General features: G+C 48.6%; 1 protein-coding gene across 2 annotated transcripts; it reads left to right on the top strand.

Moving 5' to 3' along the window:
* Positions 1–120: 120 nt before the first annotated feature.
* TCAIM (T cell activation inhibitor, mitochondrial) lies at positions 121–27173 on the top strand. 2 transcript variants are annotated; one of them, XM_061572028.1, is made up of 11 exons: positions 121–653; positions 3462–3597; positions 6127–6265; positions 8396–8528; positions 12435–12530; positions 13490–13612; positions 15105–15202; positions 17335–17426; positions 18786–19018; positions 21751–21882; positions 22179–27173. In XM_061572028.1, the coding sequence occupies exons 1-11, from the start codon at positions 610–612 to the stop codon at positions 22423–22425; spliced, it is 1473 nt and encodes a 490-aa protein (XP_061428012.1). In that variant the 5' UTR covers positions 121–609; the 3' UTR covers positions 22426–27173. The 2 variants fall into 2 exon arrangements, with proteins under 2 accessions (XP_061428012.1, XP_061428013.1); XM_061572029.1 differs by having other exon boundaries at positions 21726–21882; positions 22179–22379.
* Positions 27174–27889: the final 716 nt, after the last annotated feature.

Below are 27889 nucleotides of genomic sequence, written 5' to 3'. Positions count from 1 at the left end.
CACTACACCACCGCTCCCCCTAAACACACGCGCGCACGTGCGCAACGTTTGATGAGCAACACAGAAGCCGTGGTCCATGAGCAGCGCCGGGGTGGTACCCAGAGGAAGATGACGCCACGCCCCACGTCCACCTCCACACCACCGCCGTGTGGAAAGGCGGTCGGTAGGGGCTGTTGTTGTTGTTGTTATGGTGCTAGGTGGGTCGTTGTGTCGTCCGACGTTCCGCTACGATGCAACTTGCTCCCCTCTGTTCACTTGGTGGCAGCCCGCAACTGGAATAAATCTTACGACGTTACATTCGAAGGGGCCGCGGTGGATTTCGTGAGCGTTAGGGAGTCGGATTTGCCTGTGACATGGGATGACTTGGACGGCTTTATGTTGGTGGCGGCCAGGACAAGTACAAGCGCGGTGGGCTACGTAGCGGAACGAAAGAAGTTCAACACTCACGTCAAGATAATAATAATATTCGACGATCCGGGTCCGTTACCGAGGCCAGGTTTTTTTTGTGTGTGTGTGACAACGGAGGCGTTGCACTACTTGACGAGATAGCAACGTCGCTTGCGGCGGATTTGGCCAAGTTTGTGTGATTTAGTTGCACGGACACTCACGATGCTCAAGCACTTATCTGCGCTCTCGACACCCGCGGCAGCATGGTGAGAGCTGACGGCGCGCATACACACACCACACACACACCACACACACACACCACACACACACCCCACACACCACACACCACACACACACACCACACACACCACACACACACCACACACACCCCACACACCACACACACCACACACACACCACACACACACCACACACACACCACACACCACACACCACACACACACACCACACACACCACACACACCACACACACACACCACACACACCACACACACCACACACACACACACCACACACACACACCACACACACCACGCGCACACCACACACACACATCACACACCACACACACCACGCACACCACACACACCACACACACACATCACACACCACACACACACCACACACACACACACCACACACACACACCACACACACACCACACACACCACACCACACACACACACACCACACACACACACCACACACACACACACTACACACACAACACACACACCACACACACACACCACACACACCACACACACCACACACCCCACACACCCCACACACACCACACACTACACACACACACACCACAAACACCACACACACACACCACACACCACACACACCACACACACACACCACACTCACTACACACACCACACACACACACCACACACACACTACACACACACCCTACACACACACCACACTCACTACACACACCACACTCACTACACACACCACACACACACACTACACACACACCACACACACACCACACACACACACACCCTACACACACACCACACTCAATACACACACACCACACACACACCACACACACCACACACACACACACCACATACACACACCACACACACACCACACACACCACACGCACACCACACACACACCACACCCCACACACCACACACACACACACCACACACACCACACACACACCACACACACACCACACACACCACACACACACCACACACACTACACACACACACCACACACACACCACACACACCACACACACCACATACACACCACACACACCCCACACACACCCCACACACACTACACACACCACACCACCACACACACCACAAACACACACCACAAACACCACACACACCACACACACACACCACAAACACACACCACAAACACCACACACACACACCACATACACACACACACCACACGTGTTCTTGTTGCGACGCAGTTTGTCGGTCACCTTCACCCACCCACAACAACCACCCCCACCCCACTCCCCCACCCACCCACAATCTCTCTATGTATTTCAATGCGTCTGTCTCTACGGTTTTACTATATGGACCATAGTTTGTGTTGCGTGACCACAATTGCAGTGTGGCTTGTGTTCAATGCATCTCTATGGTTCTCTGTATCTCTGTGTCTCTTTGTATTTCAATGAGTATATGAGTCTCTACTTATCTCTATGAGTCTTTCACTCTGTGAGTGTGTCTGAGTGGGTCTTTATATATCGCTACGTGGGTCTCTGTATCTCTGTGTGTCTCTACGGGTTTGCTATATTGTGCAAAGTTTGGGGTGCATAACCACAATCGCATTGTGCCTTGTCTTTAATCCATCTCCATGGAATGCGTCTCTGTGTCTCTACGGGTTTAATTTTATGGATCCAGAGGGTTGGTGGTTGGGCATGGCCACAATTGCACTCATGTCGCTGTATCTTTAATTTTCCATTCATGAAGGAGATGTTGCATTTTGACCTGTTGATGACGGGTACGATGCGGCTGATGGTCGCAGCAGCATTGCTACACGCTTTTGAACACATTCCTGCGGAGGGAGCTGGTAGGAACGTCGGGTTGCTCGGTCAATGGCCAGGGTCAACGGCGGCGTGGTGTATTCCGCAAATATGCCCGACTGTGAGGGCGGGCACAAGCCGGCGTGAGTAGGTTAAACGTTGAGTTTTATAAGGGCACCACGGGGTGACCAGCCCCTCCCCACCCAGCCCCACCCCTCCCACCTCCCACCCAGCCCCTCCCTCCCCACCCAGCCCCACCCTCCCCACCCAGCCCCTCCCCACCCAGCCCCACCCCTCCCACTCCCCACCCAGCCCCTCCCCACCCAGCCCCTCCCCACCCTCCCCACCCAGCCCCTCCCTGCACGACTGACGGACACAATAATCCCCTGTGGGCTGGTGGACTGTACATGTAAGTCTGTAGAAGTGAAAAAGTTCTGATTCTTAAAAATGCCGTTTTTGTATGAGTTTCCTAAATATTAGCTTGGGGCTACATGGAATTGAATGTGTGGTGGTGGATTGTGTGGATTGTGGAACATGTAGGTGGTAAAACTTGCATGGCGTGGATCAATGTGGGTGAAGTGTATGGATGGTGGAGCATTGCCGATGCTGGGTCGTGTTGGTGCACTACAATGCTGGTCGATTGTGATGACTGAATATCGTGTAGATCGGTACATTCCAATCTTTCTGGATCCGTGGACAACAGTCAGCACTCATCATGCACCAAGAACATTTTTCTAAATTAAAACAACTCCAGAACACTGTAAAATGTCAACTAAAGGGCCATGCAACTGAATTGCTTTCGAAAACTATACAATGTAAACAGCGGTGCAATTGCCAGTACAAAATGTTGTGTTTTGTCAAAAGATACCGAAGTATCTATAAAACCTTCGCGAACAGGTCCGACCACTTCCCACGGCCTTAAGCAGGTTGGGAAACCATTGGCGTGGCCGGTTGAACGTTCAACCGATGTATCGCGTGGAATGGTCAGTTGTGTGGATGCTGCATCGTTCGTCCGGTGTGATGTTGCCGGCAGGTGTCCTGTACCCAGGCTGGTGCTGGTGGCACGGCGAGGCCTCGCGAACATCTCCGCTGCCGACGTCACCAACGCCCTGCGTCCGTTCTACTTCGCCGTGCATCCAGACTTCTTTGGCCAGCACCCGCGAGAGAGGGCGAGCTCCCCCTTGATCATTTATCTTTACGCGTCGGATGTTCATCTTGAACTCGTAGGACACTACTGGTTAATGTTATACAGTTTCATTTCAGTTTAATTGATTAGGTATAACCCTGTGAGCCATGCGGCTCTTGACTCGGGTGCAATCGCAACAATACAAAAACATGAACAAGAAACATCTTAAAGTGGCTACACGCAACAGAAATATCCAGGAAAAAACAGCAAAGTCTTCCAGAAAGAACACCGTATTTCAACGCTGTGTGCAAAAAATCCCAGCGGGCTGCAAGTCAAACAATAACAACCATAAGACGATGTAGATGAAAGTTATCAGGCCAACTCTGTACTACAACAGACAAACATGGCTAAACCAAAACTTTTAAAAAACACAAAAATAAAGTTATAAAAACAATGTAACAGTGATCATAGGAACTGTGATTCAAATTTTACAATAAACGATATACATAACATGTACGACCAAACTTTGCAGCCATAGCTGGCTGCATGAGTCACTCCATAACAGCAGGAGTATCAGTAGCAGAATCAAAAATTTTCAATACACCTTTAAAGATCAGCACACTATCATCAAAACTCAAGATCATACTTTGCAGCGGTCATCCAGAACGATACATACGTAGGCTATCACGACCAGTATTATCATTCATCATAATTGTTCCTCTTGGTTTAGGTCGTTTAGGGTAAAATGACAGTTTTTAACTATTGATGTGAAAAATGTTGCTTGTCTTCAACATTCCAGTTTTTGCTGGTAAAGCAAATCAGTTTGCATGTCTGCCCACGTGACACTTCAATTGATTGGCTTTGTCGGGTGGTCGCAGGTGATAGTTCAACATTTTCATTACACCCACACGATGATCTAACCCAAAAAGAACGAATTATGAATCGGGCCATTATAGAACTGTTGTATGCAATGCTATATTTGGGATTTATTTCCCAAACTTTATTGTGTTTATGAAGCGTTTAGATGTCTTCATAGCGAGAAAGGCTTAGCTTTTCTCCGTTGTAAAAACTGGGGTGGCAACAGGCTGATCTGAGCACGACGATGTTATGTTGAATATTTAAGACAATTATTTTCCCACAGTTATTTCTATTGGTGCAATATAGCGGCAAATAAAATGCAAATTAAAATGCAACATGTCAACGTTTAACGTAATGCAACAGCATTTATGGAGTCGAACAGCGGGTGCAGTGGTTTTTGCAGTGCCCTGTGAACCCAGTTGACCTTTCTTGGTGACAGCCTGAACCAGTGGCTTATTGTTACCTGAACAAGTCAGTGGTGACTGGTATCTATACCGGTCCCCCCTACACCGACCTGCGCCAACCAGCGTTGCGAACAAACTAACGTCCCATGACCGGGGGTGCAGCAACCAAAAATAACAAGAAGAGACATTTTTTTTCTTCCGAATTTGGTAAACAAAAAAAACCCTAGATATTTCAAGAGTCGAAGGTGCATGTCAATACGATATGCGGTGGTCCTTCATAAATAATGTCGCGACGGTGTAAACTAGAACACCTTCACACATTATTACACCCGATTTGACCTCCCTGCACTGGCTTCCAGTTTCACATAGAATACAGTTTAAAATCCTATGGTTCACTTACAAAGGAGTGAACCATCTTGCCCCAGCCTACATCATTGACATGCTGCACCCATATGTCCCTGTCAAGGTCCCTAAGATCTGGGCATGATGCAGATCTTCTCTGTAGTCCCAGGTCGAGGTTTCGGTCTATGGGTGACCGAGAATTTTCCCGTGTAGCCCCCAGGCTATGGAACGCTCTTCCACGAGATATCAGGATTTCTGAGTCTGTAGATATTAAAAAAATGCGCTTTAAAACTGATTTATATGCTTTCGCTTATTAAATGATAAAAAAAAACATTTATAATATTTTCATACTGAGTGTCTGCTGCTGCTGTGTCCTTTACAGCGCTTTCAGATCCTTGATGAAAAGTGCTATATCCATATAATTATAATTATTATTACGACCAACACTGGCACGTGGAGGTCTTCACGCATTTGTGGAATTCCTGAGGGTTGTAAATGATTCATATGAATAACATTCATCACGTAAATCTGAAGAACTTGAGCACATGCTGTCAATTTATTTTATTGTATTGGGCACAGGGGAGCGGTGGCGCAGTGGTTAGCCCTTTGTGCTATGAACATCGCAAGCTGATTTAGATTCACAGCCACGTCGAACATCAGTGGCACGTGAACATCTCAACCGGTCCTCCCAACATGCCAAATCCTCCCCTGAACTGACCAGCTTTGTGAAGTATGTTCAAACAATTCCCATGATGGATATGGCGTGTGGGAGGCCTTCATGCAGTCGTAGTACATTGACAAGGGTTGTGCATTATTCCTACTACTACAACAGCATTTACATGTCATAATGTAAAGCATCAACTTGGGGGCACAGAAGCGCACGAAGAGCTGCCTGTGCAGCGAGATAGATGTGGGTGCAGCCGGTTCTGTAGGCTGACTGACGACACGTCGCGTGGTGCCTTGTGCAGGCGGTGAACGAGAGCTCCCTGAAGCGGCTCAACGGGTACCTGGAGAGCCTGCAGAGGCCGGACACTCGCGCTCCACACCCGCTGCATGTCACGTTCTACGTGCGCACTACGCAGGCGCCTCCTGCCGCCATCAGCGCCGGTGAGGGACACGCGCCTCGGCCGTCACCGCCTGCACCACCACCGCTTGCATCATCGCTGCCTCCGCTATCAATGCCGGCAATGTCACCGTGCTGTACCATCACTCTGACATCAATGCTTGCACCATCAATTGTATGCGCCATCATCGTCTGCAGTCGCTGCACCATCACAGCCATCACTGCTTGTATCATCATCATCTGCGACATCTTTGCTAACATCATGCTGGTCTTCAGCATCATCAACTTCAGCGTCACTGCCTTCTTCGTGACCAGCTCCATCATAGCCACCACTGTCCCGTTGGTAGGTCTGGTTAATAGATTTGGCAGCAGGAAACAGACTCGCAATTAAGCAACACAGTGCATGGACACCAAAACCACTCTGAGACAACCAGATAAAGCCTATTATCTAAATCAGAATACCAGTCGGTATTGCAGATCGAAACTCGGTATCACACTCATGTACAACACAAAAGTTTCACGAAAGCCGACTGACCAATGCAAAGATGACAACACACGCACCGAGAAGACGAAGGTTATCCATATGTTCACGTAAGGGTGGCTCGATACAACTTGGCAGCAAGTCGGATTGAAAAATCGCGCCTCTGTTCCCACAAGTGCTGCTGGACGGGAGTTGATCGCCGTGGCTTGGTGATGTCATTGGCACCATCGGACCGGGTGGGTGGGGGGGGCTTGTAAGGGTTTCGTTGTCTTCATGAGGCAGGATTTGGGGGGGGGGGGATTGGCAGCGCTTTTAAATGATTCAGAATGATCGACCATAAAAAATTAACCCGTAAAAACAAAGTTTTTCACTATAAATCCTTTATATGCGTGGCGGCTAGAGTCCTCTCGTCCTCTGGCTTGAGATGGCTGCCACCTATGGGTCAGATGATTGCATGATAGCATGAAGCAATTGGTCATTAAATATAATATTTTTGTCCTAAAAAGTGTAAAATTTAGGAAAAAATGTTTCACGAAAATTAATTGTCACGCACAACAAGTCTGTGTGCAAAATGTCAGCTCGATTGGATCACGGGAAGTGGGTTAAAAAACGACCAAAAGATTTGCACGGTCGTAAGCAAGCAAGCAAGCACGCAAGCAAGCAAGCACGCGAACTTAATATAAAGGATTTAAAAAGAGTATATTCGAGAATACGATGTAGATCATTATTCATCAACTATTCATCATTTGCCTTACCTCCGATTAGCACGGTTGGCTGCGTACGGTGCGAAAGACGTTCAACATACATACAAAGAACCTCGCTGTTCACAAGCGAGGACAGACGCACTCGCCATGTCGTTCGGTGGCCGATCCCACCCCCCACCCCCCAAGCTCCCCACCCTCCCCACCCTCCCCACCCTCCCCTCTCCATTGGTCATGGTGCAGTACGGCAGACCCGTCAGCCCCCACACCCGTCAGCCCCCACCCCCGTCAGCCCCCACACCCGTCAGCCCCCACCCCCGTCAGCCCCCACCCCTATCAGCCCCCACCCCCGTCAGCCCCCACCCCCGTTCCACTCAACTGTCTCGGTCACGCATGTGCAGTTTGGCACTCGTTGAAAATGAAACATTATTTTCACGGATTTTGACGCCACATGATTTCTTAGTGCTCAATAAAATAAGCATTAGCAAGGGATTGTGAATTGTCAGTCAGCTACAACGCATTTCCACCCACCCATCCAGGCCCACAGTGAGTTTTTGGCTCGGTGTGTCGTGGAGATCCAGCAAGCTCGTACGTGAGTGCCGTCGAGAGAAACCGGTTGTAGAGCGCGGCTCTCGAAGTGCCCTGTGGAGGCCCTTCTGCCAGGAGTTACGTTGACAAGCAAGCACATTTTTTACAATTTTGAGGAACGTTTCGCTGGAGATTATGATTATGCTGATACCGGTGATAGTCCAAGTAATGTAATTTATCATGCTAGCAATGTTGTTGATGATGACGCCACTGGTTATGATGAAGATTACCTCGATATTGAACATTAGTATGGTGTTGATGATGCCGGAGAAGATCTGGATGATGTTGATGATGCCGTTACTGCTGGTGATGCTAACAGATGACCGAGATGTTGACGATGCTGGTGTAGATGTTCAACAACGAGGATAGCGATGTTTGTGGCGATCTCTGCTGTGGTGCTGCAGGCTTCACACCGGTGAGCTTCACGCTTCTCTCGGGCGACCTCGTGGCCACCGTGCGAGACATCTTGAGCTCATGCCGCCTGCCCACGCAGCACCTAGCCGGCCTCAATGTGCGGCACTCTCCCGCTCCCGACAGGTGAGAGCTGGGCGGTCAGTTTTACTGACAGCAGTGGTTGCCAGATGAAGTTTGATGGGGGGGCCTGTTTGTAAATTAAATTTCTTCCCTTCACTGTGTTAGCCATACCTGTCAACCCCTTATCAGTGCCTACCTTATAACAGACCAATTCCGACCTCATTGGTCACCCCGTGCCCCCTTTAAAAACCCCAACGTTTATCCTACAAAGTCCCATCACAAGGGAGAAACACAAACAAATAGGCGTTTTTTTTTGCCCGTATTAAAACGGCCGTGTGCCTATGGACTTCAAAACTCAATTTTGAAGCATAATTGGTAGCAATACTGACAGTGATGCTAAGGATTGGATTACCTCGTTGCTTGGTTTGCCATGGTATTTGTCACACGACTATATTACATGTCACGACATGACGATTATACTGGTAGGGACCCACAGGGGATTATTATTGTGTCCGTCCGTCCGTCGTGCAGGGAGGGGCTGGGTGGGTAGGGGAGGGTGCGGAGGGGTTGGGTGGGGAGGGTGGGGCTGGGTGTGGAGGGGAGGGGCTGGGTGGGGAGGGTGGGGAGAAGCTGGGTGGGGAGGGTGGGGCTGGGAGAGGGGTGGGGCTGGGTGGGGAGGGGCTGGTCACCCCGTGGTGCCCTTATAAAACTCAACGTTTAACCTACTCACACCGGCTTGTGCCCGCCCTCACAGTCGGCCATATTTGCGGAATACACCACGCCGCCGTTGACCCTGGCCATTGACCGAGCAACCCAACGTTCCTACCAGCTCCCTCCGCAGGAATGTGTTTGTGATATCAGTTTTGCATAACTTTCTAGTTGTATTTTGCATTACCGTATTGTTTTTGTGTTTTGCTGGACTTCCAATAAGAATAGAACATTTAGTTCCAAGTTCTCCAATTGCAGTTCACTCAAATCAAGCCTGCCACAAGGTTTCTCATCACTGCAACTTTCTATCAATGTATGATGCTTATAATAAAGCACATGCTGTTAGTTAAACAAAACTCAACAAATTGAAAGCGCTACGAAAAATGATGACAATCGTATAACCGCCAAGCCGTCAATTCCTTAAAACGTATTGTAAAGCACAGATATGATTGGTAATAACCCCATTATTTAGACGTTTAATTAATGTATTTTTGTTATTTAATAAATATCATGTCAGGGAATAAAATACACATGAGCACTAAATCACGACATCACGATATTTTATGAAAACTGGCAGTGCGTTTATTGCCAATCTTACGCCGTACAAATAAATATCGGAGTACAGTAGAACTCTTGATAATTTGCTAATCTCGGCATTGCATCTTCATAAATAGTCAATATTTCTGAGAATACAACATATGGGGCTAAAGCCTCTTGACGATGGATGGGGTATTTTTTGTTCAATAAATGCAAAAAGCAAGTGGTCGGTTATAAGGACCTCCTCGGGAGGATGACTCATGCAGCTATATTTTTCATACAGCTATTCTATGTGTACAGCTACTGTATATAATTCACTCAGCTGCAAGGCACATAATAGGTGCAACATCATTATACCATTCATACTATGTATAATTCTCACGGCTGTATAATTCACACGGCCACGAAGCTATACTACTTATACAGCTATACTTTAACACAGCTATAATACAGGCACTCCTCTACTTACAAACGAGTTAGGTTCCAGAGGTCTGTTCGTAAGTCGATTTGTCCATAAGTCCAACTTTACTCCTGTCGATTCCAAACATGTTGTACGGCATCTACACGAAACACGGGGAATGGCTTTAAAAGTTGTATAATCTCCTGTCGTTGTAGATGCCACTGATTCTTCATGTTCTGCAGATGTAGATGCCACTGATTCTTCATGTTCTGCAGATGTAGATGCCACTGATTTTTCATGTTCTGCAGATGTAGATGCCACTGATTCTTCACGTTCTGCAGATGTAGATGCCACTGATTCTTCATGTTTTGCAGACGTAGATGCCACTGATTCTTCATGTTCTGTAGATTTAGATGCCACTGGTTCTTTATGTTCTGCAGATGTAGATGCTAATTCCCTTTGGTGCTCGTGTTTCCTCTATACTCGCTTGAAAAACGTACCAAGAAATGCCTGCACAGTTGCTCTCTTTTTATCTTCATAATTCAACTTGTTAACGGGCAACAGCTGCCGACACCTTAGTAACCCTTTTAGTGTTTGGGTCCTGAGACTCGAAACAAGCCAGTGGTTGACACCGAACAACCACCGCCATCCATTGCGCGGCGGTTGAACTTACAACTCTTGGTCCGAAGAGGCAACTGGACATACGGACAGGTTTATTCGTATCTCTGAAAGTTTGTAAGTCAATCTTCGTAAGTAGAGTCGTCCTTGTAATTGGACCAGCTGTACCAATCGTGCCACGTACTAATCGCGTGGTGACGCTATTCCCACCAGCTCTACTCTTTAGCCAGCGATAACATTAACACAACTATGCTGTTAATTTGACTATACGGTACCATTCACAGAGCAATACTCTTAACACTGCTATGTTATTCATCCATGCTGTTAACCCCGCTGCGCCTATTCCGGTTGAGGCTCAAGACGTTCCGTTTCTCCTCTCTGTCTACCACTGACTGCCTCGTTCTCCACACAAAGCCTACTGCTTCTGTACAGCATCTCAAGACGCTGCCACATTTAGACGCAATGCTCACGGTCATTTTATTACTTTATCTCGTTTAACGAGGCGAGAATTCCAGAGACCACAATGAGTTTCATTTGCACGAGTGACCTGAGGCCGTTAGTCTGCCAGTAGGGGGCGATGATCGCCATTTACGATCCCAATTGAGTAATGTTGGGGTGTAACTTCCGAACGTGGAAAATTTGGACCCTGACGCCGGCATACGGTGGCCTACTCTTGCGAATGACATCATCAATAACTCTTTGTTAATCTACTGCTGGATGAGTGCCTTCCCACTGCCGTGCGATCATGGAGTATTTTTTTTTATCGTACTTCACCACACTGGTCATAGACATGAGAGCATAGTGGTGCAGTACAACATCAATGTTTTTCTGTAATCCCCTCTGCTCCCTCCAATGTTTCTCCGCCAGCCATAACAGCTATCCATCCGAGCACTGTCCAGTCTCAGCCCTGCGTAGCTTTATTTTAAATTATTATGCTCGTTTCCTCACCGAATCCCAAGATTCTTCAGATATCTGATGAGGTCTTCTGATATCAGAGATTAGCTTCTGATATCTGAGAAGATTGGGCTCATTCCCCGTGTTAATGTTCATTTCAGTGTCGAGTTTATTTAATTTGTTACGCGGATGATCCCGTTTAGTCATTAGTCAGCATATTTTACAAGCGAGATCCACGGTGTGTGAGCAGAGCAGCAGCAACAAACAAAACAAAAATTAAACACATCAATATTGCTGAGAACAAATACAGGATCAAATTTCGATTTAAAGCTTTCGTGACTGCAGGGATTCATCTTCTTGGTTCTTTCGGTAAAGTCACGTAGAAGGGAAGTAATAAAATGATAAAAATAAAACATAATAAAATAAAATAATATAATTCTCACTAAGGAAAATTGCACAACTCACAAACCCAGGTATTTAACGATCACAGACAAAATGCACGAATCGAAAAACAATGCATCGGCTAGGCCAGTCGCCGGCAACGAAAATAATAGGCAGAGTAAAAAAAACCCACCCTCAATGCTTCAAGAGCCGCAATGCACATCAATACGTAGACACACACATAACGTCACGAGGCTGTCTGTAAAGAGTCGCATGCGGCTCCGGAGCTGCAGGTTGCCGAGCCCTGGGCTAGGCGCTGCATGAATCCCAGTGGCGTCGCGTCGCGTAGTATCGCACGTGGCCCACTCGGCTGCGCGTGGTCCGTTCGCGCGTTGGTGACGTGGCGGTGTCGTGCGCGCCCCGCGTGCTAGGCCGATCAAGTGGGACAAGACGTTCTACACCTTCACGGGACAGAAGGACCCCGACGAGGAGATGCGGAAGGCCAAGGTGGCTGAGCCAACGCTTGGGTAACGATTTTGCATTGACGTCTCGAGCCGTCAATCTGTGTTCGGCAGCACGTGGAGCTAGGTGACCTGTCTGAGGAGCATTACGTGTTTTATCGCTACTATTACTACGCGTCGTTTACCCAGGAGAGGCTCATCGAATCTCAACTCCTTCAGGAGGGTCCTGCTAATCTTTGCAGTCAGGGGCAATGCTGCAACCGTTTAGTAATTTGCAGAGTAATTTTTCAGCTTTGGGATGTTTGACCAATACCGTTGCACTATGGGGTTTTTTTTTTATCGGAGGAAGCTGCAGTAGCCAGAGATAACAAATGCAGAACAGGGGGAGAACATTACAAACTGCACGCAGAAAGGCACCCGAGTTGGGAAATAAACCCGGGTCCTTAAAGCTGTGAGGCACGAGTGTATCTACTGAGCCACTCTCGCCGCCCAAATGTCATTAATTGAAATTCCTACCATCACGATGCATGCTTGTCATCGTTTGTGTAATAATCGGGTACGTCTGATTGCGCGTGATCGGATCGGACACGTTGACACTCTGAGCGAGCGAATGGAACAAAGGCTGAAATGTAGCAAAGAAGCGTGGAGAGATGCATGCTGGGTATTAGACTTGAGAGAGAGAGAGGGAAAATAAATGTACGTATCGGAAAAAAAACACGAATTCTAGACATCATATTGACTGTTAAGGAAAGTACGTTGTCTTGGGCAGGGACTGGATAAAGAATGCGTGAGAATGAATGAAGCAGCAGAGCACATGGAGCGAAACTTCGAACATCGTGCCGAACGACGCGCGGTACGAAGCACATTTTAAAACGAATGAATGAGTGAATGAATCGTGCTCGAGCGTTGAGCCGGACGTCCTTGCGGTTCATCGCTGCCCTCCGCGGGGGTTGGGTGGTGATGTTGATGGTTGAGAAGTCGCGCGTCGGGGTGCGGGGGGGCTCCGCGTGCCGCCCTCTCACCAGGGCGTGGCTCCAGAGGCACGGGCCCACGGCGGCCGAGAGGCTGCAGAAGAGCCTGCCGCTCCGCACGGCCGTGCAGAGGCTCAAGCAGGAGCTGTGTCAGCGCATGGGGCTGCAGGACATACGGTGAGTGAGGACACGTGGTCAGTGAGGATGCATGGTAAGGGCGTGCAGTTAGGATATTTGGTAAGGACGCGAGATCAGTAAGGATACATGGGAAGGATATGCATTGCGTAAGGATACATGGCAAGGACGCATGGTTAGTAGGGAGACGTTAAAAGAATATACGTTAATTGAGGATGCGCGGTGAGTACGCTCCGCACGGTAGGTACACGTCAATAAGCACACCCGGTGGTTGTTCCATAGTAAGGATACGTGGTCAGTGAGGACCAGTCGCAGGGCACACATTGCATTAAAGCAAACGGCGTGTGCGATTACTAACCAAGCAACTTGAGACTTTCCACAACATGAGCTCGGCGCTTATTTATCCGCTTCGTGAACGTTGAGGCAGCGGTCTCCCACAACGCCTCGGCGCCAAATGTCACTGCGCAGGCAAAGCTCTCCGCCCACGCGCCGTTTGCGACCGCGATGTGTTCCGCCAAACAGAGGCGTGATTCACCTTGGCTTTCAAAATAGTTTCCAACCAATTCCACGTTTAAAAAGATATTTGTCAAGGCTTGCTGTCGAAGCGCGTGGCACGCGTCACGTTCGGACGGTGATTCGGCACGGCTCATCGCTGCACGCAGAGGGGGCGTTCTGGTCGGGAGTGATGCATGGTCGGGGTGGGGGGGGGGGCGGTTCGGCCGGCCACCCCAGATGGACAGAAAGATGGCCTTTATAACCAGTAAAGAGCTGATCGAAACTCGGCGCCGCCTGTCAAGGGAGACTTGATTGAAACTACGATATTGCCATACGCTATTTGTTATTAGTCTGCGATCGATGTTTGCTCTTGAGGTATGGAACAGATGTATGATATTGGTTTATGCCATTGTTTGTTTGTTGTGCAATATAGCTGAAGGACCCTGTACTCGTTATCTGCACTGTTGATGTTTTTGTCTTTTGTTGTTTCGTTGTTGCCGCTCTGCTCATGCAGCATGATGGATCTCCCGTCAAAAATAGTCGGGCAGCTGGCTGATTGGGACCACCATCTGTGTAGTTAATAATTTTTTTGGTTAGATCGCGTAAATATATAAATGTGTCGTTAAACCCACCACCACCCAACACAGCCAATTAGTAAGGGTTGTCACGTGAGCAGAACGTGCCAATTCACCACTAGGGAGACAAAGGCGGCTGGGCGTGGTCCTGGCCACCCACCACCTCATGTTGCTGTTCCAAACTTCATAGGTGCTCGCTAACAGCACTTGCCCCAAAAAGTCTGTTAAGGCTATACAGGGGATCTTTGTCTTTGTACCACACGGTGTGTGGAATAACCTAGAATAAGCGTGAACTTGTGGTGTTGCGCTGTGTGTGCTCTGCGTTGTCTTTGCGTGGCGTGTGCTGTTTTTGGTGTGTTCTGCTGTGCGACGTATGCTTCGTGCCGCAGCATGCGGTAGCGCACGGCTCGGCCCCACGCGTGCACGGCACTTCCCCGTTATTTGCCGTCGTTATTTGCACGCAGGTGGCAAAGGCAGTGGGGTGTGGCACACAAGAACAGCCAGCTGCACAGCCTGAGCCGAATGGGACAGCAGTTCCCGCAGCTGGCACAGCAACTGAAGGGTACGCACGCACATGTACGGGAGCGCATGCGCACGCGCGCGTGTGGATACACTGGTGAAAACGTGTTATTGATCATCGCGTGCAAAAACTATTTTAAAAAATCTGTTACAGGACAACTCCTCTATCCGTTGCCCTATTATCCTATTATCACAATCAGTAAGGTACATGGAAACTCCTATTACCACAATCTGTAAGTTCCATGGAAACTCCTATTATCACAATCTGTAAGGTCCATGGAAACTCCTATTATCACAATCTGTAAGTTCCATGGAAACTCCAATTATCACAATCTGTAAGCTCCATGGAAACTCCTATTATCCACATCTGTAAGTTCCATGGAAACTCCTATTATCACAATCTGTAAGGTCCATGGAAACTCCTATTATCACAATCTGTAAGTTCCATGGAAACTCTTATTATCACAATCGGTACGTTCCATGGAAACTCCTATTATCACAATCTGTAAGTTCCATGGAAACTCCTATTATCACAATTTGTGAGTTCCATGGAAACTCCTATTATCACAATCTGTAAGTTCCATGGAAACTCCTATTATCACAATCTGTAAGTTCCATGGAAACTCCTATTATCACAATCTGTAAGTTCCATGGAAACTCCTATTATCACAATCTGTAAGTTCCATGGAAACTCCTATTATCACAATCTGTTACCCGTGGCTCCTATTCCTATTATCAGCAGCATTCCGCGATTTTTACTGACAATGCAGAACGAAGCAGCTGCGTTATGCTTCAGGAAATAATGTGTTGCTTTTATTTCAAGGGGAAATAAGCGAACACAAAGTACCTGGGCACTTATATTTATTATTATTTTTTATTTATTGTATCAAATATCTTATTGTTTTATATTTGTATGAATTTTTTTATTGTTTCATATTTATTGTATTATATTTCTTTTATTGTTTTACATTTATTGTATTATATATTTTTTGGTTTTACCCCCATTGCTGATGTTGGGACTGTGCCCTGGGCAGGGTGTATGGAGGCTAATCACTGCTGGAACAATGTAATTCTCAAGCGTGGCGACACAGATGATTGTATGAGGGTGTAAGATTGCTACGTGCCGTTGTCTTTCTTCGACCTTTCGTTTCCCTCGCCCCCGCCCCCCCTGGTATGTAGTGTCTGTTCTTTGGGTTTTCTACGGGATTCAATTAATGGTGGTTGTTATGGCTTGGGTCAAAAAGGTAGTCTTGTGTTTTTCAACAGAAGCAATGTTATGTAATAGTCTGATTATGACTGAAAGCTTTCGTGACTGCAGGAATTCATATTCTTTGGGTCTTTCGGTAAAGCCACGTAGATAAATAAATAATAATAAAATATCACGACGTTTCAATTGCAACACAAGCAATCGTCATCAGGTATAATTTTTTTTTGGGTCTTTCGGTAAAGCCACATAGATAGAAAAATAATAAAAATATCACGAGGAAAATAAAATAAAATATCAAAATATCAGGACCGCTTGTGTTGCGACCGAAACGTTGTGTTTTCTTTTCTTATTTTTTCTATCTACTTGACTTTACCGAAAGAACCAGAGAGTACGTGTGTGTTTATGTGACCGCTTGGCTTCTCCACGTTGCTCTACGTGTCGCCGTGCACATCTGTGCTGTCCGTCCGTTTGCTGTCGACGTCGCAAGAACCACACAGTTTGAACATTACATGAAAATACGATCTCCTTTACACGAGAGCATAATTTTGAATGTTTCTGGCATCATCAGCAAAGAAATAGATGAATATGATTGGGGTAAAGTGTGGGTACTGTCATCTCTTCCGAGATGGTCTGGCCAGCTTGAACGATGTAACAACAATACACTCTAGAGGGGCTCTGTAGAAGTGCCTCTGGTGGAGGCCCTTCTGCCAGCAGTGGCGTGAGCAAGCAGTTGCAGGGCTGCCCTTTACATTCATGAAATCCCAAACATCTCATCAGTAAACCACGTAATTCACATCCCGTGAAGCGTGACGCTATCGCGAATAGAAAGTGGGTGAGGCCACCTGTACAGGTCAGCAGTAATGCAATATTTAATAATAAGGCTGCTCTCTGCTGGTTAATGCCGCGCGTTATCCCTGCTGCAAATTCATTCTGCCACCCTCTCCTCCGCCGTGTTTGGCTGCGTCCAGGCCAGACGCTGCTGTTCACCGACCAGTCGGGAGTGAACGCCCTGGGGCACATCATGTTGGGCACCACGGACGTGCACCACCACTGGATAAAGGTACGGGGGATGGGGGGGGGGCTGCTGGCACGTTTAGTGGCGCCACAGAGGCGAGATGTTGACACTCAGCTCCCCCACATTGCTGTGCTTCTGTCTCCTGCCCACCTCACAGCCAGCCCCAACTGATCTATGGTGGCGAGTTATTAACTACCTCGCCTGGTATGTAGTAGGAGGTCGGGGGTTTTATCCCGACCCTTGACGATACCTCTATATTTGGAGTTTGCACGTTCTGCCCGTGGTCGCATGCCTTATTCTCCGGGTCCTCCAGTTTTTCCTTCCACATTTAGAATCAACGTGTGCTTAAGAGTGTTTGGCTAAATTTCGATTTAAAGCTTTCGTGACTGCAGGGATTCATCTTCTTGGTTCTTTCGGTAAAGTCACGTAGAAGGGAAGTAATACAATAATAATAAAATAATTCTCACGACGTTTCGGCCACAACGCAAGCAGCCGTCTTCAGGTGGAGAACAGGTCTGTCAAGTAGACAGAGTCTGAATGGCACGCTCCAGGCTTGGAGCATGCCATTCAGACTCTGTCTACTTGGCCGAAACGTCGTGAGAATTATTTTATTATCATTTTATTACTTCCCTTCTACGTGACTTTACCGAAAGAACCAAGAAGAAAAAGTATTTGGCTACTATACATTTCCACACAATAAGTTACTTTTGTTGAGCTATCATTTGTGACCAGGTCACTGAAAAAAGATGTGCATAGCTCAGTGGGCCTTAGCTGGTCAAATTTAAATGGTTTAGTTTAATTCACCGGCACCGCCTTCATCGTCCATCCAACGCAACTACTCTGCCCCGCTGCGCACGAAGATACAACGGTGTCCAGGACAAGACGACTTTCCTTCCCACAGCGGCCAGCGCTCGCCGAAACTTGGGTGTGTCACGTTCCGTGTGTCGCGGGAGTGCTCCGCCCTTTAGAGCTGCCCAGTTTCCAAAACAAGGTGAAACAATGAGATGCGTGCACGTGCACCTGCCTGCACGCGTCTTTGTACTTGTGAAGAGTTGATGGGGGGGGATCTTTGTCTTTTGTGGGGAGCGGCAGTGCAGCGGTTAGCGCATTGTGTTACGAACGCCCCCGGCGACCCGAGTTCGATTCCCGCTCACGGCCACCACCGGTGACGATTATCTGAACCGGTTCTGGGCCTCCCGTCACTCGACTCAGTACCCGGTGCGGTGTGTAAACATCGCCACTCGGGAGACAAAGGCGGCCGGGAATGGTGTGGGAAACCCCCCATCCCTCGTGTACCGTGCCGTCCTTCATAGCTGCTCGCGAACGGCACTTGCCCCCACCGTCTGCTCATGGCTATGGACGGGGTGGTGGGCCTTGGGGTCTTTGTCTCGTGCGCGGTCCCAGGCAGTGGAGGAGCGCCCACGCCTGTCCATGGTGCTTGCCCAGCTGCGCGCCGCCGAGGAGCGCGCGCGCCGCATGCTGGGCGGCGCGTCGCTCACCCAGCGCGACCCCCACGTCTCGGGCCTGTCGGCGCAACGGGCCCTAGCTCGCCTCAACCTCATGCGGGAGTCGGCGCTGCGCGGGCCGCCCCTCTTCCTGCCGGGCAGCCTGCGTGACCTGAGGCTCATCCTGGAGGGGTGAGGAGAGAAGAAGTTGCGGCGCGGCATGGTGTTGTCGGCGCGGCGTTGTCGGCGCGGCGTTGCCGGCGCGGCGTTGCCGGCTCGGCGTTGCCGGCGCGGCGTTGCCGGCTCGGCGTTGCCGGCGCGGCGTTGCCGGCGCGGCGTTGCCGGAGCGGCGGTGCCCAGCCTTCGTGGCCTACAGCCGGTCCTCAATCATTTGCCGCATATTCTCAGCGTTGTAAGACGCACCGGAAAGTAAGACGCAGCCATGGGCGGAGTTGTGGGGCGCAACGCACCCCCCCACACTGGACACCTTCATAAATGTATTTTCAGTAATTTACAATTAAGATTAAAAAAAATTATATATGCACCCACGATTCCTAATGTGAAGGACAAAGCGAACCCCTGCCCCACCCCCTAAATATAGAAGTCAAAACTTCGCCTATGGACCCAGCCCAAACTTGTGCTCGGTGTCAAATAAAGTTACACGAACCCAGTCGCGCACACACAAAGACACAGATCCCCTGTATAGCCTCGAACAGACTATTGGGTACAAGCGCTGTTAGAGAGTTGCATCTATGAAGGCCGGCATGGCACATGAGGGGGTGGGTGGCCAGCAACCACAACCGGCCACCTTCGTCTCCCCAGCGCTGATGTTTTTATACACCACACCAGGTACTGATTTAAGGCCGAGCAGATCTAGGGGAGGCTCCGGACCAGTTTAAATAATCGTCTCACTGGTGTTGGCCGTGAGCGGGAGTCGGAACTCGGGTCGCCGGCTTTGTAGCGCGGTGTGCTACCGCTCCTCATAGACACATGATCTGGCATAACAGATGCACCCCCAACATTTGCTTGAAGATAAAGGAGGAAAAAGGTGCTTCTTATGATCCAATTAATTTGGTGATGCTGCTACGCTGACAGTGGTGCACAAGCGCGTTTTACAAAAACAATTCAACAGATTAGTCAATAACGCTGCCTTTAAAGAAAATAACTTGTAATCGGTGATGTTACAGGGATTGGCCCCTTTCCATAGCACATAATTGGAAAGCATTTATGTGCTGTGAAGGACTATTGCTTTGAGTTTTTTTTTTTCATAACCTGGAGAGTACGGTATAGCGCGGGATTCCGTTCTGTGTCTTCACATATAAATAACAAGAAATGTGTTTTAGGCTGTCAGCGGCCTCTTGGCTTTCCACACCCGTGTAATCCAGCAGCATTAGTTTACAGTCCCCGTAGAGCAGTGGTTCTTAACCTGGGTTGCACGCACCCCCTGGGAGTGCGATATGCCCTTTCTGGGGGTGTGAGACGTTGCCAGATTTTTTTAGAATGTAAATCATTGAAACGCACATTAAGCTCGGACACGTAAGTACAACTACTTTGTTTCATCAAACCCTGTGTATTTAACATTTTTTTTTACGATTGAGAACCACTGCCGTAGAGGGTACTTGAGCCTATCCCTCAACACTGGCCGGTCAGGCTGTGGCACACCCATCTATACAGCTCGTTGAACGAAAGCGGCGAGATTTAAGAAACTTGCACCATTGTTGCACCTGTCATGGCAGGAGACCAAATCGATCCGGTGACCTCTGGGTTTCACCACGACTTTCAAGTGCCTTTTAAAGGCAACAGGTGACTGGAGTGTGCTAAACGTAGACAGAAGCAGATCAAGTGTGCTCACTGTTACACCACAGCATCGGTGGGGCTCATTTGGAGGTGGCTGGGTGGCTCAAGAGGTCAGAGCGCTGAGCTCGCACCGCTGCGGTCCTGGGTTCGATTAAAGTGAGCTGATGATCTCAGCCCAGTCGCCAACGATTGAAAAAAAAACATAACGTAAAATTTGGTTCTGTGCTTAGTTTGGATAATTTCCAGCTCTGAGAATTCAAATATGAGTTGGTTACATATTCTTGGTTCTTTCGGTAAAGTCACGTCGAAGGGAAACAATAAATAAGAAAAATATAAAACAAGAAAATTCTCACGACTTTTCGATTGCAACACAAGCAGAAAATTGTGTTGTTTTGTATTTTTATTATTTTATTGTTTTTCTTCTACGTGACTTTACCGAAAGAACCAAGAATATGAATCCCTGCAGTCACGAAAGCTTTAAATCAAAATTTATGAGTTGTCACGCAAAAAAACCTCGCTCATTTGCACAGCAAGCGGGAAGTGCTACCATCTACCGCGTAGGTCAGAGGTCACCCGAAGAATTGCTTTGTCTCGTGACATGACCGCCGATAGCACGATCGGGATAAAAAAAATCTGGGAGAAAACAAAAATATCCCGGAAGAATGCAGGAATTTCATGGGACCTCCTTTGCCAGTACCAAAATATACTAATAGGGGGAAAACCCTATTAGTGTATTTTGGTACTGGCAAAGGAGGTCCCATGATGTAGCTGCTCACCCCGAGCTCTCATTACTCTGATGGTGTGTTGTCTTTGAACTGTGCGCCTTTTGGCGTCATCTGGTCGAACACCATATGAGACTAGGCTCTAAAGAAAGCTGTCTCTGGTGTGGACCAATCAGTTTCAAGGACAATGCATAAATGATCAGAGTATTGTTTTTTGTTTGCATTTGACTGCGAGTATTGTGGTTAATGTAAACATGATTCCTTGCAAAAGGCGTCAGTTTTGTTGCCAGAAAAAAGGGGGGGGAAACCCTATTAATGCAGGAATTGTTTTGTGCGGCGCGAGCGAGTGAACGGGCATCTGGCTGTGGTTGACCGTGCAGGGCGTGGGTGCACGCTGTGTCCCAGCTCGGAGTGCAGCCTGCGGCTCCTGGAGTCCGGTGTGTTCGAGGTCCCAGTCACGAGCTCGGCCGACGCCCTGCAGATGTTCATCGCGGGCAACGCCAGGGAGGCGCGCGCGCGCATGAACGCGACGCAGAGGTGCGTGGTCGCGCCGGGCAGTCGATGACCTCACGTCTGCTCAGTGGGCCCTAATCACCCCCGGCGCACACCGGTGTTATTTTTTTTTTACGATATGAGTGACGAAAATATGAATCAAGCAAGTGTTTTTAGTTATTATATATAACTACGAGTGGACGACGACACGACGAGACAAAACCTGTCTGAATCAAGGCGCAGACTTAAGATGATTCCGCATCATATTCGAGACGAGCAGATGCACCGAGGACTCTCAAACCGCGGCGCCGCCTCTCCCTTGCCGCCCGCGCTCCTCGCAGGCTGGAGGCCGAGGCACTGGCACTGGTGAAGGAGTGCGCGGAGCGGCTGGGTGCCCACCGATTGCGCGGTGAGGCCGGCCTCCCCCCGGCCGCCCTGGCCGAGTGCTGCCGCCGCTTGCTGCTGCTGCCGCCGCCACCGACGGCGCCCCATCTGTCGGGGCTACGGGGAATGCGCGTGTGCGTCTCTCGCTACTACGCAGTGTCGCAGGATGGCGAGGTCGTCATCCCGTGGCAGTGGCGCGGATGAGTGCCGGCCTTCTGCTTCGGAGCGCTCCCTCCATGTCCCCGTCGGGAGTAGGCGGGGAGGGACGAACGACCAAGCCGCGCTGGGGCCGTGGCGAAACAGCCCGGCCCGGCGCGGGTCAGGAGTCGCCAGTTTTTTTTTTCCCCCACTGCAGAACCGAGCTGTGCCGTGCAGTCGATGTCGCGTGCAATGGACGAGTCTAGTCGCGTGCAGACAACAATGCGCGTGACAAAAAATTCTAAACCGCCCCCATGGCCCTGCTTGGCACCCGAGCCAGATTCAGATGTCTTTTGAGGGCAGCACGTGACGGTTTGGTCCTGGCTCAGCTTGGCAAGTAGCCAGTGGAAAACCACCCATGCGTACTGCGACGGCCCCGGACTGGCACTGCTCGTCTGAGCGAGTGGACAAGGGCACGAGAAGTATTCTCTAAACCAGGGACGTGGAACCCTTTTCCTTCCCCAGGGCCAAACGGGGCATTCGCCTTTAGCGGGGTTAACATTCGGTGACTCTAAACTTTTGTCATGCTAGGACTTGTGCATTGACTGCTCATAACTACTTGAAAGGCAACATGACTTGAGCGTGCAAAGCTTAGACGCGGTGTTGTTGTTCAGCCCAGCACATTACCCTCGAGTCCCTGATTAGTGCGGTGAAGATTATGGCAGCGACTGGTAAACGTCGTTTGCTGTTCGTTTCGAAGTGTTAGGCCTCAACGTGGCCGTGGGCCACGACTTAAGTCCCATTTTTTACTTTTTTTTGTTTTGTTTACTCCGGCCTATACTTGAGTTGACCTTGGTTTGGGCGTTGTGAGATGCAGTTTTTGCGTGAACTACGCTATATGAAATTGTATTATGAAATGAAGTCGTGGGCTGTAGGTTTACCACCGCTGCTGTTCAAAGACCGAAAGCACCTCGCTCCCATCGATATTTGCGCTGCTGTACGATGATGTTAATGCAGCAGGCTAACGATTCGGACAGTAGACCCTGTTCAGACAGACTACATACGTCCATGCTGGTATATCGCCATCATTCATAATTTAAAATTTCCTACACTTCTGATGGTTTTTGGCGAGGTCTGGCTTGGTTATTACTAAGTGCAATGAAGTTAGGGGTTTATCGTTGATGTTCTGTTCTCAAAGCCGTCGACAACTCCTTGATTTATGTACACGGACGTACATAATGTCAACTTATGACTTTATATTAACTAGGGGAAGGATGTTACTCAGTGTGGCAAAACGATGAAACGCATTGTGTATATTTGTACGTTGTTTTAATAACAGCGGGAATTTAATACCGTGGTTGTATTAATACAAACCGAATGTGTCAACTACCTAAATGTGATAAGCGGATGTCAAAACGCTTCGCACAAAAGTGAGACCTGAATTTTTAGGTCATGGGAAATTTATATTTCCCAGCAACCCTGCGCTTTCCTTCATTTAAATGTTGAGCTAGATATTTTGACAGATGGAATTGGGTCACTCACAGGCAGAGAAGAGAGCGATCTTAATAGTCTGGAAGTGAAAAGATGAATGTTATCGGCTGTGTGGATGACCAGAGTCTAGACGCCGGGAGCAGCATCAGAGAAGAAGCACGCATTTTTCCCGCGTGTATTTCATACAAGACGAGTTCCCTTGTGTTCTGTCTCCGTCTTTCACTCGGTCGTGCATTACCTGAGACGAGAGGCCTTCCCATGGGGCACAATACAGGACAGACGTCACGGAACTCAAGGTCACTGAGAGTTCACACCGGAGCTGTGGACAAAGCATTTATTGTCGGTTGCAATGTGGTATTAAGACAACACCTTCCAAGGTATAGATCGCATTTAATCCCGAATCGTTCACTACTTTAGCATTTAGTGGGAGTGTGCTCTTCAAAGTGGATCCTTCCAAAGCGTCCCTTGCCGAGTTTAACAGGTACACGGAGGTTAGCACGTGACCTATTGACTGCAGAATCAATCTCAGCCGAGAAAGTTCGTGATGCTGGCCCATCTCTGCAAATCCATTTTTCCCAATTTGGACAATTTTGATTGGGACAACCCCGACACCGAGGCAAGCGGGCAGGCAGGAGCACGCCGTTTAACACTTTCCCAGGCGGAACAAATTGGCGAGGTTAAACTGGCACGTCCGCGGTAGTAAACGTCACGGACGTGGCCTCACCAGTGCTCCCAGAAGTCATCTGCTTGGATCTGACTCCAGTCACAAACCGGCTGAACAGACAACTCCAGATCACGCGCGCACACTCACACTGCTGAGGAGGCTGCAGCCTCCCTCCCAATGGGCTCGCGATCCTCTGTACCATCAGGGGGAAACTTTCACTGGGGAACTCTAATAACCCGGTGTACCTACCATGGGAGGACACACTGACCACAGCCGCAGCAGAACAAGTGCTGGCTGGCAATGTCGATCATTCGGAAAATCGGGGCGCAGCCCTTACAGATTGCCAACTAGCACGAGGCGCTGGTACTTGCCTGGGTGGCATTGCAGACGCTGTGATTTCAGGGAAACCTGTCACACGGACGTTGTAAGACGCCTACCGCCCAGCTGCACTGCTGTCGCAACTGTGCGTGCAATTGGGTTGCCACGATATTGCGTTCTGCGATGTTGCCGTACAACGTGTAAGGTCCTCGATAACCAAATCATCGTATCGCGGTTATAATTTTTTCACTTTATTTCCTGACCAAAATGGTTTAAATAACAAGCACAAAAATTGTCGATGTAACCGTTTCCCAGACTAATTGACGGCATGATGGTAATATGACAAAGTAACATTCGTAGTTTATTTATGAATGTTATCGTTTTTTTTCGTGGTTAGATCGCGTAAATATAAATGTGTCATGAAACCCGCCACCACCCGACACAGCCAATTAGTAAGGTTTTTCACGTAAACAGAACGTGCCAATTCATTACTAGTACAGCACACTGGCGTGTTGGAGAGCAAATCCACAACATTAACACTGAGTATGACGTTCTGCCAGTAATTACAACTAGCTTCATCAGGCAACAGCCAGATTTGTGGAGAAATCCTCCTGTTTCGTTCCTTAAATAGAGAGAGAGATGTGATGACATCACTTGTGAGCCCTCCACGTGAGGGAGGGTGGGATTAATGGGTATCCATTGGGTTTAACGACACATTTATATTTACGCGATCTAAACAAAAAAACAAACCTCTATTATAGATGATATTTGTCGCGAAAGCCTACGTGTTAAACTGAGTTTATTTATTAACTGTTCAAGCCGACAGCATTTGCGTTACAAGCATTTTAAAATGTATAGTTGCAACGGTCGGATAAGTCTTGTGGCAGGTTTGCTTTGAGTGAAATGTGAGTTGACGTTTGAGTAATCTTTATCCCGACTGGAAGTCGGGATAATCTTTATCTCGACTGTAAGTGCAGCACAGCAAAAAAAACCTATAAAATCGTGAAATGCCATCTCGAGAATTTCGGTTAAGAATGATGATAATCGTCATCTTGTGAAAATCTATTTCGTGTCGTATCGTGAACAACGAATATCGGCATCAATCCCAGTCCGGGTGGATTGCACAGTAACATTCACGGCAGTGAGCGTCAGTTGCCTGGTGGGCACAATGAGATTCCCATATTCGTTCAGTATTAGCCAACGCAGTACTTTGCAAGCTCGCGCTATTAGTCACAATTGAAGATTGCACACGTACCAATATCAAGCCATGTGTTACGTAGTTAGTTTTTGTCATTTTCACGTTTTTTGTTATCGTGGTATCCATAATGTATTACTGAAGAAGTGTAAAGCGAAGCCGTAAATGGGGTCATGTTCTCGGTAAATGGAATGGAAGCTGATATCAATTTTTCAAGCTTGGGGTGAGTGTGTGTGTGGGGAGCGGTGGTGTAGCGGTTAGCGCCCTGCGCTATGAACCTGGCGACCCGGGTTCGATTCCCGCTCACGACCAACACCAGTGACGATTATCTGAACCGGTCCTGGGCCTCCCCTAGGTCAACTCAGCCTCCAATGAGTACCTGGTGCGGTGTGTAAACATTACCACTAGGGAGACAAAGACGGTCGGGCGTGGTGCTAGCCACCCACCCCCTCGTGTACCGTTCTGGCCTTCATAGGTGCTCGCTAACAGCAGTTGCCCCTACAGTCTGTTAAGGCTACACGGGGGATCTTTGTCTTTGTTTTAGGAACGCAACAGGGCACCTCCAAGTGGCTCGAGCTTGTCCGTGCAATGTGTCACGTGATGGATGCGGTGGCGGCTTCCTCAAGTTGTGCCCGCACGTGCAATACAAGCCAAGCGTGCCACCAAAGACAAAGATCCCCCATATAGCCTTAACAGACAGTTGGAGCAAGTGCTGTTAGCGAGCACCTGTGAAGGCCGGCACGGCATACGAGGAGCCGATTGGCCAACACCACGCACGGCCGCCTTTGTCTGCCCAGTGGCGATGTTTATACACCACAACAGGTACTCATTTCAGGCTGAGTCGACCTAGAAAAAGCTTAGGGCCGATTCAGATAATCGTCACTGGTATTGGCCGTGAGCGAGAATCGAACTCGGGCTGCTGGGTTCTCAGCGCAGTGCGTTAACCACTACACTACCGCTTCCCCAGTGTTCCACCACACACACACATATACATCGGCTGCGTGAGCAGATGTGGAATCGTGGAAAAATAACAGTTGTTCGTCCTGTTGAGAACGCAAGAGACCTTTATAACGGTCTCATTTGCAAGAGTGCCCTGGGTAAATCGAGGCCAAGTACGCACGAAATAAAAACCTCCGTGAAATATTCTTCTCTCCATTCGTCTGGCTGATGATGTCGATGCAGAGCCAACAGCTTACAGTTTCACAAACCGGGTCAGGAGCAAGCGGAGTGCATCGCCGTGATGTCTCGTATTTGTGGCTTTGGCCATTGCGTCGTTATATATGTTGTATATGGTCTGTTTTCCATGACCACAGTCGCACACTGGAGCATTTTTTATTTTCCATTCGTGGAAAAGGTATCCGCATCTGCCATGGTTTAGGGTGGACCTTGAGCTTCGTGGAATATAAAACCTAGGGACTTGCGTTGGGTCTTTTACAAGGTGGTGTTTTTTGTTCTTTTGAGCTCCATTCAACTTTCCAAGCTTCATCAAAGTTGAATTCGCATTGTCTAAGGCAGGGGAGGGGAACGTCCGGCCCGCGGGCCGTGTAAGGCCCGCAAAATCATTTGGTCTGGCCCTGTCAAAGCAACCGCAGGCGGGACTCGAAATTCAATCAATCTAGGAGCAAAACTGGAAAAGCAGTTGCGAGTAGCAACATCATCATCATCAATACCAGCTAACATCACACGCCTCGCCAAAGAGAAGCAGTTCCAGCCATCGCATTAGGGGTGAGTTAATTAAATGTTTGACCAAATATAACGGGCTAATTTTTAAGTTGATAATTTTGTATGGCCCGCGAATGATGTTATAAATATCCAAATGGCCCTTGGCAGAAACAAGGTTCCCCACCCCTGGTCTCAGGGTA

This window comes from Lethenteron reissneri, chromosome 49 (assembly GCF_015708825.2).
Source record: "Lethenteron reissneri isolate LAM-NWPU_2019-01 chromosome 49, ASM1570882v1, whole genome shotgun sequence".
NCBI classification, from domain to species: Eukaryota; Metazoa; Chordata; class Hyperoartia; order Petromyzontiformes; family Petromyzontidae; genus Lethenteron; species Lethenteron reissneri.
This window is presented reverse-complemented; position numbering and strand designations above follow the sequence as displayed.

Coding starts and splice junctions, on each gene's coding strand:
- TCAIM (XM_061572028.1), top strand. CDS start 610: ATGCTCAAGCACTTATCTGCGCTCTCGACACCCGCGGCAGCATG. Junction 13,613..15,104: donor ATGGGGCTGCAGGACATACG/GTGAGTGAGGAC, acceptor ATTTGCACGCAG/GTGGCAAAGGCAGTGGGGTG. Junction 17,427..18,785: donor TGCACCACCACTGGATAAAG/GTACGGGGGATG, acceptor GCGCGGTCCCAG/GCAGTGGAGGAGCGCCCACG.